The sequence below is a fragment of the Neopsephotus bourkii genome, unplaced genomic scaffold, assembly GCF_033783945.1.
Source record: "Neopsephotus bourkii isolate Nb327-2 ecotype Australia unplaced genomic scaffold, CSIRO-AGI_Nbou_v1 NB_659, whole genome shotgun sequence".
Taxonomy (NCBI): Eukaryota; Metazoa; Chordata; class Aves; order Psittaciformes; family Psittacidae; genus Neopsephotus; species Neopsephotus bourkii.
In genome coordinates this window covers 1,409,733-1,428,102 of record NW_026901158.1, presented here as the reverse complement: position 1 = coordinate 1,428,102, position 18,370 = coordinate 1,409,733, and the positions used below count along the sequence as shown (strand labels likewise).

Genomic DNA, 18,370 nt, shown 5'->3' with positions numbered 1-18,370 from the left:
GGGGCGGGGCCGCGCCATAGCAACGCGCCGGCCCTGGCGACGCGGCCTAGTGCCGGCTGCGGCCCGGCCCCCTCCCGGCCCTCCCCGCCCCGGCGGCCGCAGCCCCGGTTCCGTCAGCCCGGGAGGTGCAGGCGATGGAGGCGGTGGGGTGGCTTGGAGCGTTACCAGACCCTGGTGACAGCGGCACACCACAAATAAACCCTTCGCCGCTGTGTTCTGAGCCGCGTTTCCCTCAGGGGACTGCCGAGGGGAAAAACCAACCGAGGTTCAAACAATAAGGGCAGGTTGGTGGCCGATTTTGTGGGCAATCTGCTGTAGGAACAGAAGCTTCAACTTCACAAAGCTGCTTGCTGAGAAGAGATTAAAACAGTGCAGCCTCGGGTCAAGAAGTGGTTCGTCCTGAAGTGCCTCCCAGTGGGGAAGAGCCGCTCCCCCCACAACCTGAAGGAGCGATAAAAGGCTGCGCATAGGAGCTCCCAAGAGGATGTAAGAACCGATGTCCTTTTAGTAAGCTGAGAGTGGTTGAGCACTAACAATAGATTTTACCACCTTTCATAGCTGCAGCCACAGTGTGAAAGTCTCCTTTCATTTGTAAGTTCAGGCTCAAGAAATGTCATTACATTAACAGCAGAAACCAACAGAAAAAGTCCCCAGATGGAGACTTCAGAGGAGTCTAAAACTCAGACAGTGAAAGAGCAAGGTCTCTGAAAGGATAATTCTTGCTTCTGTAACTCACAAATGCTTCTTTTAATCCTTCAAGTACAAGTAGGAAACAAATGGGTGCAGATTCTTGCAGTGTAAATACAGGTTAGAATCTGATCTATCCTTGTTTCTGGCCAGTAACACAGACATGACAAGGGTGGGTTTCTTCTATACAATAAAAACGTTCGCCTTTGGCAGCCAAGGAACAGATTCTGCCACCTTTGCCTTTTCCTTTCCCAATCCTCTCTTTTCTTCACCATTAACATCTGAAGCAGCTCAGTCACCTGCATCCATACCCACAGCCATAAGTTATGTGGTTGCTTGTATTACATCCCAGCTGAGGGTTTTTTCCTGTCTCTGTTTCCCCCAGGTACCGTAAGCCAGAGTCCAACCACTTCAAAGAACTCAGAAATCCTGTGTCAGCTGCTAATTAGGATGTTCAGAACCTGCAGCGCCCAAGAAAGATACCTGAGAGTGCATTTTATTCAGAAGAGTTGTTAAATGGATGAAGATGAAAGAGATGGATTACAGGAAAATTAAATGTAGGGTTTAACTGAGAAATAATCATTTTCTATGAAAGATAATGACTCCTCTTGAGGCTGGTATCAAGATTTATTGACCCAGGAGGTTAATATTGATCAAAACCAAGGCAAACAAAATATTAGACCTTGAAGGAGAGTAATCTTGATATTGAAGTCTTGCCACTGACTGAACAGGTCAATATATCTGGGTGCCAGAAGCTGAGGTTTTGAACACAGAATGGTGGGGATATTAAACATGTCTGACATGTCCTGTGTATACACTTTTTATTCTCATCAGCAGGAGTTAGTTTATAGCTCTGTCCTTCTGTATATAGCATCTTGCAAGCGTTCAGGCTTCACTCACAAACCTAATTGCAAATATAATGGTTATCTTCCTCAAGTGTAACATATAGCGTAGCATAAGGCATCAGTCTGAAATGGAATGAGACCTTCAGCTACTCATTCACATACATAAGTGGTATTTTTAATAGCTTTCATTCCAAACACAACAAGGATCCTGCTGCTGCTGCAAAACCATAGTGACAGTAAACTGAAAAACTGCAGTGCTTCAATATATGGATTTGTCATTGTATCCCACAATTTGTCTGTAAGTCCAGGAGGAAAAAAAATGAGTTAAATCCTACTGTACATTGACAACAAGAAAACATTATTATTGGAACAAATAACTTATCTGGATTAATTCGTCGATGAGGATAAGAGTCAGAGTGTTAAGGAAAGGTACCACAAGGGACATGAAGATAGTTGATAGAAGATCAACAGTTAATGCACTGGGGGCAGCGAGCAGGAGCTGTCTGCAAAACAACAAAACCACTCCTATTCACCGCTGAGAACAGCAGAGCATACACTATGGCCTGCAATTCCACTTGATTTCACTAATAAGAAATAAAAGTGAGATTTTGGGGGGTTTGTTTTCTTTATTCAGAAAACAAACAGTTCAGTAGGAAAAGTTAAGCCATCAATATTTAAAAACAGAAACATAGAATGTATTTCTATTTTCCTCACAAAACCTGTATTGTAAATATTGTGATTTAAAATAGGAGTTTATATATGGCTTATATTTAATTGTCCTGCTTTTCATTTCATTTGAAAGACACCCTGAATGTCGATTTTTTTTCTATTTTTGCCAAAACAAAAGAATAGGATTATTGATTTCCTGTGGTTTTCCAAGTAAAGCGCATCCTTCAGCAGCCTACATTTAGATGTAAGATTTAAAGGGCTCACATGAATTGTATGATAAATAACCTAATCACAGGCACATATTTAATTTTCAGAAACTGGAGTTACTGATAGAAAAATATCCCCTTTAAAGAGCTTGTTTGTCTGACCTGCATAAAGTTGTAGATATTAAAACTGAATGTCTGGCTCTAGATCCTGCCAGGACAAGATCATTCCATATGCCACATCTCTGAAGCCATCTCCTGGTTCCTTTTAACCAGTTCCATAGTGTATAAGAACATATAAAAATGATGCAGTGACATTTAACTCTGCTGTGCCCATCAGGAAAAGCTTTAGGCTTGTTTCAGTTAGAGGAGTTTATTCCAAACTGCAGAGGCACACAGCAATTCTGTTTCTAGGAGATTTAATTCCATTTGCACATTTATATTCTTAAGAGTCACTTATGATTATCTGAACATTATTTTCACAGTATGATTCACCTGTCATCACTCATAGCCTGAACATGATAACAAAGAATAGGATAATTTACACATAAATTGGGTTTGAACCCTGTTTGTAGAGACTTGAACACTATTTTAAAACATGTTGTGCTCTTAAAACACACAAGTGAATAAAATGCTGTCTTGACCAAAAAACCCAGACAAGAATAAAACTTCGACCCTTTAGATTCTGTGTGACATCAAAGGTGAGCATTGACCTTAATGAGCATTTCCAAAGCACACATGAACACACAGATTAGGTCAATACCCCACTGGTATTTGGTACAAGTTCAGAAGTAAAATTCTGAAATCATGGCTAAAAAATTCCTTGCCTGAAAAAAGAAGTATTTTAAAAATCAGAGATAAAAAATGCTTAAAAATCTTTCAGGGAAACCTGAGAATCACAGGCTCTTCTCAGATAGATCTTGTTAAGAACTCTGATTGTATCGAGGATCAAGCTATCAAATATGTCTTCAGTCATTCTCATCTTCACAGTTAATTCATCATCATCATAGTAAATCCACTGAGATTCTTCTTTGCAGAGTTCCTGAATCTAAGATACAATTTTATTTCAGAGATTTTAATTGTTTATAATACTTCAAGAATAAAAGTATGGTCTGTTCTGAGAGGTACCAAAACACTGTACCTAATCCAAGAGCTTTAGATATGCATCGTTAATTTAATGTATTTCATTTGAACCACTCACAAGAAACGGAAGTACTGGATTATTATTGCAAGTGTACTGAAAAAGAAGCTCTGAAAGTTATTCTGAGTGCACACAACTCTCACAAAAGCATGAGATTTTTTAGTTTAAACCTAGAGAAAATCAAAATGAATCTCCAGTTGGAATTTGCTTACCAGAACAAGGTCCACTCTATCTCTCTTACAGTTGCCATACTTGGCCATATTAAGGAATTTGATTTTCATTTATAAGTCATTCTTTTTCAGGCTCATTGTTTTAAAAATTTTGCCCTGAACAAATGTCTACAAAATAGAAGAGGCTGAAAAGAATTCTTCCCATAGGAATTCTGTCACTGAGAAGGCTGCCAGGGTGCCAGTGTGAAGATCCATCTTTAGATCTAGAAACATCCCAGAGTTTAGGGAACTGATCTAGAAGTAGCTGATCAGTACTGGGCAACCAACACACTTTACATGTAAGATTACTTTAAAGGTTACACCCAACAGAGTCCTAACCAGAGATATATAGAAGCCCCATTCCCATTCTGTAGAACTCTGTACACTTTAATCAGCTTGGTCTGTATTTATAAGCATTTCAGAGCAATGCTGTTTTCTTCTCTAATCACCTCAGTTACACTGCCATAATCCTCCCACATTTCACACTGTCTTTCTGCCATGACAATTATCTGCTCTCCTCCCTGACTCTTGTTATTGTACACTTTGTGTTTCCAGAATGTACCTTGACATCACTGACATCCGTTCTTCTGCAAAGACGCCTGGAACTTTCTCGCATCCACGGAAATGCGTTTGGATTTGCAGACACTTGATATTCTGCACATGGCAACTCATGGGTCAAATCAGATATAACCTACAACAACAAAACCACAGTACCAGCATAAACCAAATCCATCACTGATGCCCGTTCAGAGGTTTCTCAGCCTTTCTGAAGGATGTTAGGCTGGTGACAGTAGAGGTTTGCATCTTGGTGCAAAATACCCTAACATCACCTGCATCACTGATGTTCCTATACTGATCATTGCCTAAAGAGCACATGATCCTGTACAGTAGGGATTGGACAGTAATGTGTGAGCACTCACTAAGTGTGGCGCTGCTGGAGGCCTTTAGTCTCCTTGTGTAGGCAGAGGTCCACAGAACTCAGTAGTTCCAGGATGCTGAGGAATATGAATGTCTGTTCAAACTCAGCAGGACCATCCAAGGTACATCCTTTAATTTGCAGCTTTCCAAGAAGCTTGGCTCTTTCTGAACAGACCCAAAACAGATGCTGGGCTGTGTGTCCAGAGAGTTACAATTGAAAAGCTCTAGCAAAAGGCATCTATCACAGCAAGGACATCCATTTTAGTGAAACTATTTTATAGCAAATTACCCAGAAGCAGTACTTTGCAATGCCTTTCAATGCTCTTTTAGCTATATTTAGTGTTAACAGCTAAAATAATATGAAGTACTAGCTAATATGAGTCAGTGTACAGAACACTGGGTGAGTTGAATAACAGTTACTGCTTTAAAAATACCTGATTATACATCCTCCTGCTTTCTGTTTCCAAATCGTTCCCTGGGAGATCATTACATTCAAAGTACTTTGGCACATTGATCCTTCTGAAATCTGAATTTATGTTTTCTGGGGTCCATAATTCTTCTACAGCACATGCAGACAATTCCTTAACATAAGAACTGTAATGTGGTATCACAAGAGGAACTTCCACAGTTTCCTTCCAAGGAGCTGAGTGCCACTGATCTAATTTGTACAAGTAGTGCTTTTGTGTGTGTCTCACCAGCATATGCTGGTGAGAGGAACAGGTCAGATTAAGTCAGCTATCTGGTTGCAAATGTTGACATGATTTTTATGGATGTGGAAAACAACTGAGCAACACAAATGCTTGTCTGTGTAGACAAAATTTCACATACAGGACTTTAGACAAAAAGACTTCTCACTGTACTTACTGGCAAAGTGGTTGGAGAAGCCTCTGGAGATAGAGGAAATACCTTGTCTGCTTTTGAGCCATGTTTTCTCTTAATCTTCTTATATTGTGTAACTGCGTGGTCTACAAATTTAGTTGCAATTCTCTCTGCTACTGTGTGACAACCACGAGCACTGTGTATGTCAGAGTCACACAACAAGACATCAGAAACCTTTGCTGATGGTTCAGATAAGAAAGAAACTGAGTTTTCTTTAAGGAGAAACAGTTTCTGGGAGTCATCCTGTCTTAGATCTTTTGCAAAAGCACTTCTAGATTTGTGCTGGGCTGGTTCAGAAAATGCAATTAAAATGTCAAGCAGAAGGTTTTTACCAGATTCGCTTGCAATATCACCAACAAGGTTATTCCTTTTCTGATCCTTTACCAAGTGACAAATACTTTTGCTTGTGTTTCCCTCATCTGTGTTACCAGCCTTACTTTCCATCAGAATCACATTTGCAAGGGTCCTTTGTTTTATTCGTGTTGGTTCTGGTTTTTCTGTATCTGATCCCAAGCACATTAAGTTGATTTGACAGAGGAATTTATTACACTGGTCACAACGTGGAAACTTTTGTCCTTTTCCTGACAGCAAGGCAGTGTGTAACCTGGCCTGGGTTTCTTTCACTTCTGATTCTCCCACACTGTTTGTGTCTTCTGCTTTCTCCTCTGTAAACCCTGCTCTCTGCTCATCACCTTCAGAATATTTGCGGTCTCCTCTGAAGGATTCATCATCATTGGAGGAGTCAGAGTCTTCATCCCCAGTGTAACTGGAATCATTTTCCCTAGCCCCCAATAAGTGGGAGATCTCATTAGGTCTGACAAAGACACCACAGTGCTGAGCACACTCAAAATACTTCACCCCTTTGTAAGTGCCAGTGTTATCACCTTCAGCTTTGTCAAGTGCAACACCAGCCCAATGGCCACTATCAAAATAAGTCTGTCCTTTGAACATGAGGGTTCCAGGTTGGGTCTGCTTTACTAACACTCTGTCCCCAATTTTAAATGATGACAATGGGTCGGCACTGTTATCCTCAGCTTTGGGCAGTGCTAAGTGTGTTTTGCATTGTTTCATTGTGAAATTGAAACTTTCCTTGGCCTGACCAGAAGTAGCAGCATTTGACACAAGCAGAAACTCTGAATACTGAATAGGTGTCTCATGTTCTCCTTGTTGGTTTTCTGATAAGCTCTCCTTTGCACCAGAAATACTTTTAACTAAAGATTGCTCTGAGATTGTACCATCCTGTGTTGAAAAAACAGCAGTTGTTTCTTGACTGAGCAGGGGAAATACCTCAGGCACAGTGTTATCAGGTAATGGGGGCAATGTGTCCATTTTCAGTGATGCATCTTCATCCATAGAGTGTCTAGTCTCCAAGACTGTCATTTGTTCTGGTGGAGATGGGAGATCATCCATACTCAAGCTAGGAGAATCATTTTTCACTGCATCTGTGCCTAAAGGGGGAGGAGGAAGATCTTCACTTGGAAATGACAAATCAATTTTATTAGAGGATGGCATGTCAGCACTTCCATAGGACAATACTTCATCAACAGGAGACAGTATTTCTGACAGGGTTTCCTCATCAGTTGGAGGGAGACCCTCATCACTAATAAAAATTGTATCATCTTCACCTTTGAAAGAGCAGTTCTCAGCTTGAAGCAATTGCTTTTCTGAGGAGACAGAAGAACACAGTCCCTTCCTTTCTTCTTTTATGGCTTGCCTTTCCATTGTGGAGGTACTTTGATTTTCTGTATCCACCCTTTGGAAAGACTCGACTGAGTTGGTTTCTATATGGACTTCCTCAGAAATTCCAGGCATGGGTGTGGACAAGGATACAATCTGACTGGGTTTGCTGGATTCGAGTCTCTTGTTCAAAGGTTGTGCATGCTTATTTTCACCTCCTGAAGCAGGTAATTTTCTTGAAGATAGACATGTCAGTAATTTGTTATTTTCAGTATCTCTGTCGGGTGGAAAAGAGACAGTGTTCCTAAGCTGGTCAGTCACCAAATCTAGATGTCTCGAAGAATCTGTGAGTGGAAACCCCATTAGGCTTCTATTTTGATCCACAAAGAAACTGTTAATTTCAGCATCCTTTTTCACTCTGCTAGTTGCAGAACTAGGTTTCTTCAGTTCATTGGTCTTAGGTGAGTAAATATCATCACTGCATGAGGTGCTGGCAACTGCAGCTTTACCCTGGTTTGTGACCTCCTGGGAACAGGCTCTGTTTCTACTGTAGTTTTCCAAGTCATCCAGATGTGGCTCATCCATTCCTTTGGCAGGGTTATCAGATTGGGTGGATTGTGCTGAGGCATTTACTTTGTCTAATGCAATGAAAGAAAGCAACTGATCAGTGCAGCCATGATCTGAATCATCTCCAGGGTATTTCTGGGAGCATGATGAAGCCTCAGTGCTGTGCTCTTCAGGCAGTTCATATTCAGTGTGTTTGTCACTAAGTAACGTTTCCTTTCCATTGCTTCTTGCTATGAGCGGCTCTTCTGAAACATCAGGAAATGCATCACCATTGTCACAGACAAACTCGTGTGGGATACTGACATCTGTGTCCTCTCCATTTTTCAGCTCTGATTCAGGATCTGAACTGGAGCTTTCTGAAATGTCAATCCAAACTGCAGACACTTGCTGGAACTCCAGGAGTGAAGAATCTGATTTGGCACTTTGACATCCTGGGGAGAAGTTGCTCAGCCTGAGTGATGAGTCAGTGGAAGTTAATCCTTCAGAAAATGCTTGTAGTTCTTCATCAGGAGCTTCATGCGAAATATGGTCCAAATGCTTCAAACACTGCCTCCCGTCCACCTGCTGGGTCTCATATGGGACAGGCATGTCCACTTCTTTACCTGGACCATTCAAGTAAAAAAATAAAATAAAGCCCATCAGATTTCAGAACAATATTCTTTTGTAGGTTGCTGACAGATAATTTAAGATTCAAATCCTAAACTAGGCTTGGGAATCTAGGGAAGGTGCAGCCTATGCCAAACTTTGATCATCAAGACCGCTGTTTTTAAGTCTGTCTTACACAATCTATAGTCTCCCTCACTATGGAGTAAATGCAGAAAGACAGTTCATTAGAAATCTATCACAAATATGAAATACTGTCACAATATGTAAATATTTATAATGAAGAGATTAAGCATTCACAGAGCTATGTAAATGGTATAACTGGCTCATATACAAACAGCCAGTTTTATTCATTATATAGCCTACTGAGAGCAAGAAATATGAACTGAGGATAAAACCAGGAAACAAAAATAACTCCAGCATGTCCTGTCAAAGTCTCTATTCAAGTGATCTATGTTCTTTTAAAAAGAACAGCCTTAAATTATTGAAAAAAATGCCTCAAAAGAGAGTAAATTGTTAATGACACAATCAGAATAAGTTATGATTTTGTTCTGAGGAAGCCGTATAATCATATCTGATAATAAACCTTTGAGAGATCTCCACCATATTGCCTAGCAGTGATTTATATATTGGGTAAAGTGAGCAAGACACTCAGGTAATAAATGAGGAGATTGTCTCTCTTTCTGTCTGGATTAAAGTTTGATTGAAGCGGTTGAAACAGATTGGACATAATAGCATTAAATATGATTTACCAGTTCCTTGAAGAGTATTTTCTGCCTGAACCAGGCATAAGTTACACAAAATAGAAAGCATCCCCCAGCTTTTCATTGTGAACTTACTGTCACATGGATTAATATCTTCATTGTCTTTAGGATCTATCTTTGGGTTTGAAACAAGTGCCTTTTCCTCCAGCACAGACTCCTAGAATGTGAGTATGTAAGAAACAGGGTTATCTTCTTAAGGGAAAAGGACTCTGCTGACAGAAAGAATAGTTGAGATCAGAGGTTGAATCTACATGTTTACACTAAGGTACAAGTTCATATATACTCCTGGGCATATATATATATACCCATGTTGTGAGTGTGTCTCTGATGTAGGAAATAGGGAAGGGCCTAACTAGTCTCTGCAGCTGCTATGGGCAGCAGGTTTATTTCTTCCTGGAGCATCACTGCACCACAGGAGATGGCTTAAGGACATTGTCATCAGTTCATAACATAGAGAAGATAGAAGGGCAGGAAAGTTGTTCAGTCTTTAGCTGAAAGGCACACAGTCAACACACAAGACTTACTTGATCTTCATAATTGTCAAATGAGCCTGGTGCTGGTCCTATCTTAAGGCAAATAATACCTTGGGCACCATTTCTTTAGGCAGAAACAGAATTGCAGGGGTGATCCTTACCAGAAATGCACACTTTCTGCCTTCTCTTGTAAATGGTGTGGATACAGGCTCATCCATTCTAGCTGAATCTGCATGTTCCCAAGGTAATAAAACATGATCCTGAGCATTAAGCTCTGAAAGGTACAACATGAAGTTACAATATTTCCAGTCCTGCATTTCTTTTCCAAGAATAACTTGACTATAGCTTTTTCTTTAGCTCAGGCAAGGAGGTTTAAAGATATTTATAGTTGTGTAACTTAGTTTTGCCCTACACACTCTTCACACAACAGAAGCTGAAATGAGCAACGACCGTATTTATTCAATTATCACCTAGGGGATCATCCAGTTACCTGGTAGCAATTCTGAAGCCCACTTCCAGAATTTTCCACACTCTTTCTACATCTATGCATGGCTGCTAAGTCAACAACAGAACTTACACCTTTGTGACACCTTCTTGCCAATCCTGAACAGGATCTGGTACCAAACCCCACGATGGAGGTAACCAAGGAACAGATCAACATCACAAGCTCTCTCTCATGTGCTTGTCCTCTTCTGGAAGATCACTTGAACTGCTCCAAAGAACAACTAAGACTTTAACTTTTGCTCTAAGTCATGCAGTTTGACTAAGCAGCCACAAACATGGCTGATCTCTATAGAGATCATCTTTATTTGGTACCTGTGGTTTTGCAGTCTTTAATCATAAAGATTGAGCCTGTGGTTTGATCAGAAGCACCACACACTTTCTTGGCCGCCATTTGAGACACATCAGGACCTTGCAGACCAAGGGATGGCTCCAAACCTGGCAACTCCTCTGCCTGCTTCTGGTAGCATATCAGTGTTCCCTTGCTCTCAGAAGGAAAACTGTAAACAGACAAGGAATTAATGGTTGGGGATTGGTTTTGTGTTTCCAAATTAATCATGATAAATCTATATGAAATCAATAAAGGTATGAATTAAATGCTTCTGATAGTGCTTGATAGTACCTGTAGAGTGCTCACAGGCACATATGTTTTGAAACCAGCAAATTAGTAAAGTCAGAGGCATCCTGAAGGGTGTATTTTTCCTCTCTTTCCCCCTCCTTCTCACTTGACACTGTATTTTATAGAGTCAGGTTTCTAATCTTCGTAGACGAGAACAGGAGGAGACTGAAGAAATCATCAGCATTTAAAAGGTAAAACCAGGGTCAAACTCTGAACCTGTTTGCCTCCCCCATTTCCAATTTGTGGTACTGTAGCAGATTCCAACAGATCTCATTAATTTTTCCATGTTAAACATACCATTGCAACTTTATGGACATTTGGGACATCAGACACTGAACATGATGGTGACTTTGAACTTTCTAAACAGCCTGCTTACTGCAAAAGCACAAAGCAACACAATTCACGCTCACATGCTTTTCAGTTAGTGGCACAAGTTCTAGAATAGAATCATAGAATAGCTAGGATTGGAAAGGACCTTAAGATCATCAAGTTCTAATACACAGTTGAGTGAGTCCAGAAAAAAAGAGTGATCTATATGTGGGTTGTTTTGGTTTCGTTCAGGTTTGGGGAGTATCTTTTTTTACTACAATAACACTTTAGAAAGTTAAATGCATTCTTGAATAGATGAACATTAACAATATGACAGTGGCTAGAAGCTCAATCCTCATTCATTGTTTTATTTTTAATTCAACACCACTAGTGTTTAGGGACTTCAAATTAAGTATCTCAATTCAGAAGATGCATTCCCAATTCTTAGCTAAAAGCTTGTCCATTTATAACAATTAAAAGCTTCTGTATTCCTTGCACCATCCATTAACAAAGCTAAACCAACAGCTTTTCCTACATGCTGGTAATTTATTTATTATTTCAGTTTGCTTTAATTTTTAGAAGTATTTTCTAGCCCCTTCCAGCCCTGCTTATCAACTGTCTTCTTGATCAGGATATGAACATACCTGCACTGGTAGATAAATAGTGTCATTACCACTCTGCACTTTTACACAGGGAGGAGATCTATGCACTGCCAGACAGCAGCCAGATTTTGGGTGTATCGTGAGTTCCACCAGGCCACCTCTGCTCTAGACTAATGCGAATATTCACTGTTCTCCTATGAGCAGGCTTGTCAGTAACAAGAAGTGAAAGCACAGCCAAGAAACCTTTTAAAGATTTCTGTGACTTGTAATCAATAAACCCATGAATTATAGATCAGTTCTGTGCAGGGATTTATTTGAAAGCCTTTCCCTGTGGGGACTTAAGTAAATGCACAAACCTGACTCACCAGTCTGCTAAAGATCTGGGTAACACCGAGTGGAAGGGGGTTTCTAATTCATATAGATATGGATTTAACTACTTATTTTATCTTTCTGAAGCAAACTAGGTTTTACTCATCTGAGTCTGCTTTGGAAGACTGCTGTTGTGAGCAGTGTGGGTACTGCTGAGTCCTCACCTGCACTGCACAGCTCCTCCAGCTCAGTGGGAAGCAATGGGAGGTGCTGAGGATGCAGTGCCCGGGGAACAGGAGGCACTGCTGAACTCCTGAATTACCTCTGGCTCTGAGCATTTTACATGACACTCCTACACTTCAGTTTAAGCATAAAATTAAGCCCTGTGTAGTAAAAAAGCCTTCTGTGATTAAATCCTAAGCAAAACACAAACCTCCTCTGAGGGGCTGATACATAGGCTCAGCCAGAGGAGACAGAGGAGACAAAGAAGCATATTAAATCAATACATTTCCACTCATTCTGTATGGGTATCCTGAGGTCTAATTAATAGGTAGTTGCAAAGTGTTTTGAGATTGTACTTTAAAAAAAAAAAAAGAAAATGTGAACTATCATTAGCAGTTGTGTAGCATCATAAAAAATATTCAGTATTTCATATTCATAATGCCATGCAAAGTAACTTTGTTAGGCTTGATGTCAAAGTTCCATTTGTTCCTAACATTGCAGTGACAGGTGCCAATCCCACAGACTTAGATAATGCTACTTAACATGTCATATTGCAGGGAATCCTAGTGAAATATGTTAACCTGCTCGCACAAAAATGCAGTTTGAAATGAACGTATAAAGCCTGCAAAGACTGGCTTTCTTGTAGCCCAGAGGATTGTGATGCTGCAAGCGGGAGCATGGAGCCATCTAATGAAAACACAACTGCCTGGGGAGCAAATGTTACTCCACCTTTTGCACACAGGATTAAACAGTTTATTACTCAGTGCAGCCCCTTCCATGTGCAGGGAGCTTATGGTGGCAAACCAGCAGGGCTTTCTTCAGCATGAAACAGACCTGTCCAACTTCTAATGGTAAATCACAGCACCACACATTTGCTTGTATGTCTGAATAGACATAGACAGATGCATATGCAGACACAGACTAAATTTCAGGATTAAGGCTGAGATTTGGCTTGTTCTGCTGAAGGTGCTGTTATTTGTGACATAAAGGAGAACTGAGATCACAGTGTAACTCCCTGTAACCACCAGGAGACTCTGGGGTTGGTTTGTTTTTGGATAAAGAAAAATAACACTGATAAACAGTGCAGCTGATGTAAATGCTGACTTAAACAACTTTCTGATCAAATTCAAGACTTCACTTAAAACACTTTTTTCCCCTGCACAGAAGAGGACTTCTCTTTAAAGAAAAATCTGAAATAAATACACTATTTGCTGTTGATACATAGAAGTGATGAATGTATCCCACCTCAGGAATTTGATGGTGTGAAAAGGATTTACACACCTTAGTTTACTTGGTGCTGTTCACATCCCCTGCAATAAGCTGGTCCCTGCCCCAAGGAGCTTACCATTTTGAACACCAGATGGGAGGTTGGACATATGGAGGACACAAATAAACAATAAGGCAATTGGTCAGAATGATAAGCAGGGATCTTGATGCATCAAGTGCTTGAACACAAAGGGCTTCAAAACTTTTCACTATAAAACTCCCTCTTGGGAGCATTTACGGCTCACACAATTACCTAGGACATAGCTGCCCATTTTCTCCACTGGATTGGTTCTTACCTGCAGCTATTGCTGTGGAAAGGGTTTTACTTACCACTCATATTTCTTGCTTTGTTTACTCTTTAGCTGGGCACAATTGTCCCTATTCCCCGACAGGTCAGGCTTTTCGGGGGGGGCCACAGACTCTGATGGAGAGGAATGTAACTTTGGGCTAGAAATAAGTCTCACTGTCTTCAGCTTTATTTCTTCTTCAGCTGCTGGGCTCCTTGTAAGCTAAAAGGAAAAGGTAATATGTAAAGTTTCACCTGGGTTCTTCAGCTGTACTGCCAGCTCTTCATTTTGTTATTCCTCACTCAAAGGACTCACCGAGGCATCTGGTGACTGTGATTTAGTAGCCTCTTCCTTCCCTGCCACATTATGCAGCTTTTCCTGGAGTTGTGCTGTCAAATGCTGCATCATTAAGATTTCTCTTTGCTGCTTTAGTATTAGTTTTCTTTCCTGGTGGGCTGCCCTGTAGATGTTTTGCAGGTGCTGGATTTCTGCCTATGCAAAGGGAAGAAAGAAAAGAGCATCACAGTATCACAGTATGTTAGAGATTAGAAGGGACCTCAAAAGATCATCTAGTCCAAACCCCCTGCCGGAGCAGGAGATAACAGAGCCAAGATAACAAAAGAGAGACCCCACTTAATGTGTACAGCATTTCTTCACACGAGGCAATACCACTCTCAAAGTATCCCAAGGATTCAATATGCAGGTTTATTCCTTTTTCTGTAAAGGATTTTGGAGTTCTGCTCTTCACTAATGCTGACTGGAGGATATCCATGAAAACTAATGACGAGTAAGGGGATATATTTCACTGCTTGAGAGATGGGGTGTCTGAGAGGCGAGACCTTTGGAAATTGATCATCTTCAGGTCATTCAGAACTATGGAATGCTTGTCGCTCACACAGGAATTCCTTGAGCTAAAGGAGAGGCCTGTACTACATAAGGAGTGGGACAAAGTGTAAGTATGAGCCCAGCGTTCCCCTCAGGAGCAGAAGAACCAAGACTATAAGATTAGCTGTCAGATTAATTTAGTGTACTTCATCATCAGAAGCCTAAATCTGCACACATCAGTGGAATTCTGCGTTATGTGGGTTTTGTTATGGCACAAACAGAAATAAAACCACAAAAACAGGAGAAAAAAATAGAAAAAGAACTCTTGTGTGTACTTCTTTTCTCCGAGATGCACACGCTGCTGACTTGGTCACGACCCCCTCTCCCTGAATGTGGGGAGCAAAGCAGAGCAATGCACGGGAAAGACCCCAGTGCCTGGTTTAGGAAGCAAACCCCCCTTGGTCCAGCAGCTCCTGGTGTCGCATCCTCCCACCGGTTAGGAGCTGAAACCCAGCTCCTCTTGCTGCAGCTTTACCTCCTCCTGGTTGAGCTCCGTTAGGATCCTGCGCTGCTCTGCGGCCATGGCAGAGGCTCCCTCGTTATCCTGCAGGTTTTCCAGACAGCTGGAGGCCAGAGAGGGATGGGATCACAACTGGATCATTAAATGCCATCAGTTTAACACTCCTCAGAAGGCAGTGCCAGGGACAGCTATGGTGGCTCTGCTAGACGTGGGGACACCCCACCACACCCGGGGCCATATTGCCAGGAGCAATCCTGAGGCAGGCAGGCTTCCCTGAGCGCTCAGTGCACGGTGCTGGCTGCTGAGGGAGCCATGAACTGCACCCCACGGTGCCCCCGGTCAGCACTGAGGGATGCCTTGCACCAGGGTCTGTCCCCATCCCTGGCAGCACCGATGATGCCCTGCGCCATCACGGACGGTGCTGCGGCCCGGTCAGTGCTGGGGGACATCTTGCGCTCACTGGGTCTCGCACTGGCCATGATGGCGCCTCAGCGCAGTCAGCTCTGAGGGGAGGCTCACACCCCATGAGGACAAAGCTGCAACATGGACCTCAACTGCGCTCTGGATTGAATGGAACTGCACAGACTCCTTCCTCCTGCACTTACTCTGTAAGAGAAGGGGTTTACATTTGCTCTTTTCCCCTCCAAGGAAGACAAACCGCCCTGCTGAGCACCCGCCATGGCAGGTCTGTGGGGTCCTGCCTGTGCCTCCCCTCACCGTTGCTGGTGTCGCAGCCAGGCCAGCTCAGCCCTGGCTTTCTCCCGGAGAGCTCTCCTGCGGAGCTGGAGGAGGGCAGCCTGGTGCCGAGCTCGCAGCTCCTCTCCCCTCAGGCACTGCTCCGCCATGGCCAAGCTGAAGCGGCAGAAGGTGCTGGAGCCTCCATAGTGCCGGGCGGCCTCGCTCCACTGCGGACAGAGCAAGTGCCATATTTATTGGTGAGGTGAGAGGTTGACATAGGGACTACAAGCAAAACCACCCCAAAACAAGCACCCCGCACAGCTGTAAAGAGCTGCTGTTACCTGGCTGGCTGAGCTGCCCTGTTCGCTGCTCTCTCGGGAGTCATCCCCTGCCAAGGTCTCCCCATGGTGCAGACTGACCAGAGGTGAGGACAGGTTAAAGGCCTGGTGGTCATGCAGCGGCTCCCTGTGCTCTGCCAGCAGGGATCCTGAGGGAAAAGATATTCCTTCTGTAACAGAAGGCCAAAAAGACACCACAAAACAGCTCCCACAGCACGAGTTCACGTCCATTCCGGAATTCAAGGAGCCTCTGCAAGGAGCTGGCAGCCAGGACCATGCGCTGCCCTGAGGAGCATCTCCCCACAGCTCTTCAATCACAGGAGCAAGCTACGGGCATGAACCTTCACTTCCCACTGAAATCGTGGCAAACAGGCAGAAATTAGAAAGGGTAAGTAATTGGTAGGGTGAAAACTCAACTTTCAAGGTTATTTTGTGTAGACAAGTCAGGACTACATAGGGAAATCGCTATAGTTTAAATGTGCAGAATGAATGGAATTATTTAGGTCAACACTTTCAAAATCAAGTTACTGAGCTTTGTGATTCCGTGTTCCAGCCCCTGCATGCTGCACTGTTTCTTGTGCCATGCTAGAAAGTGCTGCTTGCCCAGTACCACCAAATCCTTTCACTCGGTGTTCACCTTCTTGAAGCACTGAGGGGTACGAATCCCTTTCTCCCAGAGGTTTTCTTTCTCCCACTGTTTTGGGATCCACTGGACTGTGGTCTCTTTCAGTCTTCAGTGCAGGTGGTTTCAGGGAATGCATCTCTTGCTTACTGAAGGTAAGAAAGGAAATATTTCCTTATAGGAGTTAGAGATACATTTTCAATTCCAGCTTTCATAGTTAAGCCCTCTGTGAAGGCTGAATCTTTTTCAAACCAGAGTGGTGCTCATTTTTGGGCAATACTGGAATTTTTACCTGTGCAAAGGCACCTTTCTGGTAATTGTATCTGTAAGGCTCCAAAAGCAATTCTGCAGTCTTTATGCTACTTGAAATGAACATAAAAATGCACACATACAATACTGTCATTCACACCAAGGTATATGATGGTAAAGCAAAATGAGGAAAATTGTATTTTCCCCACAAGTTTCAAAGATAATGTACCATCCATTACTGTTCTTAAATGACTTGAAACAAACATCTATTTTAGAAACACACTGCAAATGCTTTAGTGCCCTGTGTCATTCAAGTAGTCAAAGCACAGGCTAAACCATTGCAGTGCCTCATTGTATACTGCCTCCTGTACCTGCCAGCTGTGTTGTCACCTTCTGGTTGCTGTCCTCTCTGTGTTGGCTCTGTATGGTCCAATCTTGGCACATAAAGATAACTGCCCTTGGAGCTACTGCACTCCTGCAAACACAGAAACTGTCTGTAGACCTGGATGATCTATTTGAAAGGCAGAACTTTGAAGCTTTCTTCCCTCATTTTCTTGGGAAAGCTCTCCATTGTAGATAATGCTTTTCATACATCAGTATTCCTAAAGAGTTGCATTAACTAATGAGCTGGGTACTACTCACAGTGAAAAACCTGTGTGGGCATATGGAAGTAAGATAGTGTAACAGCTCCAAACTGTCTTGTATTTAGAGCTGCTTTCATGAGAGTCAGGGTACTGTGTTCATCCTAAGGCCTCTTAGGCAAAACCCTAGAGATATCACTTCTGTCCAACCTGTTCCAACATATTGAGAGACATTAATTGAGCTGAAGTATCTGCCAAAGTAAATACTCCCAAGCATGTAACGAGAGCTTGGAATTGCACATGAGGTCTGAGCTTGTGCTTATGCATATGGGGCCGCTTTCTTATTCTAAGAAACAGACACTGAAGTCCATCAGTCCCCAGCTGAGTGCAGAATCTGAGGCTGGAAGGTAAACAAGCTGCAGGACCCGAGTTATTTCAGCTCACCAGTCCAAATGACAGCCTTAAGGAACTCTGTTACCTGAGAGACCTGGGCACTTCCAAAAAAATTATCCTGACCTAAGCTTTTTAGTCTTTCGACTGAGGGGGGAAAAAATCCCCAACAAACCCCAGTGGGGATTGGAGAAAGATTTCACTGCAGTCAGAAGTGGCAACACAGGAGCTGAAATGATAACTTACCCCTGAACTGTGCTGAAGCAGGTCATTCAAACACCTCTGGCTTTCTTGAACCTCTAGCTTTGCTTTGTCCCTCAGCACTGTAAGCTGCTGCCTCTGCTGCAGCTGATGAACCTGTGCTAGGAAATGACACACTATAAATGATATTTCCAACCAAGTCAGGTGAATCCTCAG

At 42.4% G+C, this 18,370-nt stretch overlaps 1 protein-coding gene and 1 long non-coding RNA gene across 6 annotated transcripts in view; one reads left to right on the top strand and one right to left on the bottom strand.

The window, feature by feature from the left end:
• Positions 1-11: 11 nt before the first annotated feature.
• LOC133211805 (uncharacterized) lies at positions 12-10,445 on the top strand. Of its 2 annotated transcripts, XR_009725290.1 has the most exons (3): positions 12-284; positions 4,310-4,428; positions 10,247-10,445. It is a non-coding gene; the product is annotated as an uncharacterized LOC133211805 (long non-coding RNA). The 2 variants fall into 2 exon arrangements; XR_009725289.1 differs by lacking the exon at positions 10,247-10,445 and having other exon boundaries at positions 4,310-4,465.
• The window catches only part of CCDC187 (coiled-coil domain containing 187), a 39,473-nt gene continuing 22,788 nt past the window's right edge, over positions 1,686-18,370 (bottom strand). The window contains exons 12-25 of one of the 4 annotated variants that reach the window (XM_061352431.1): positions 18,200-18,310; positions 17,354-17,457; positions 16,749-16,882; positions 16,115-16,260; positions 15,813-16,000; positions 15,111-15,198; positions 14,066-14,242; positions 13,794-13,972; positions 10,452-10,636; positions 9,797-9,909; positions 9,238-9,319; positions 5,537-8,397; positions 4,317-4,445; positions 1,686-3,452 (exon numbers count right to left, since the gene is read on the bottom strand). In XM_061352431.1, the coding sequence (XP_061208415.1) occupies positions 3,273-3,452; positions 4,317-4,445; positions 5,537-8,397; positions 9,238-9,319; positions 9,797-9,909; positions 10,452-10,636; positions 13,794-13,972; positions 14,066-14,242; positions 15,111-15,198; positions 15,813-16,000; positions 16,115-16,260; positions 16,749-16,882; positions 17,354-17,457; positions 18,200-18,310 (4,677 nt within the window). In that variant the 3' untranslated portion in view covers positions 1,686-3,272. Of the gene's footprint in view, positions 3,453-4,316; positions 4,446-5,536; positions 8,398-9,150; positions 9,320-9,796; positions 9,910-10,451; positions 10,637-13,793; positions 13,973-14,065; positions 14,243-15,110; positions 15,199-15,812; positions 16,001-16,114; positions 16,261-16,748; positions 16,883-17,353; positions 17,458-18,199; positions 18,311-18,370 lie in introns of those variants that run through there. The other 3 variants (XM_061352432.1, XM_061352433.1, XM_061352434.1) reach the window with 3 other exon arrangements.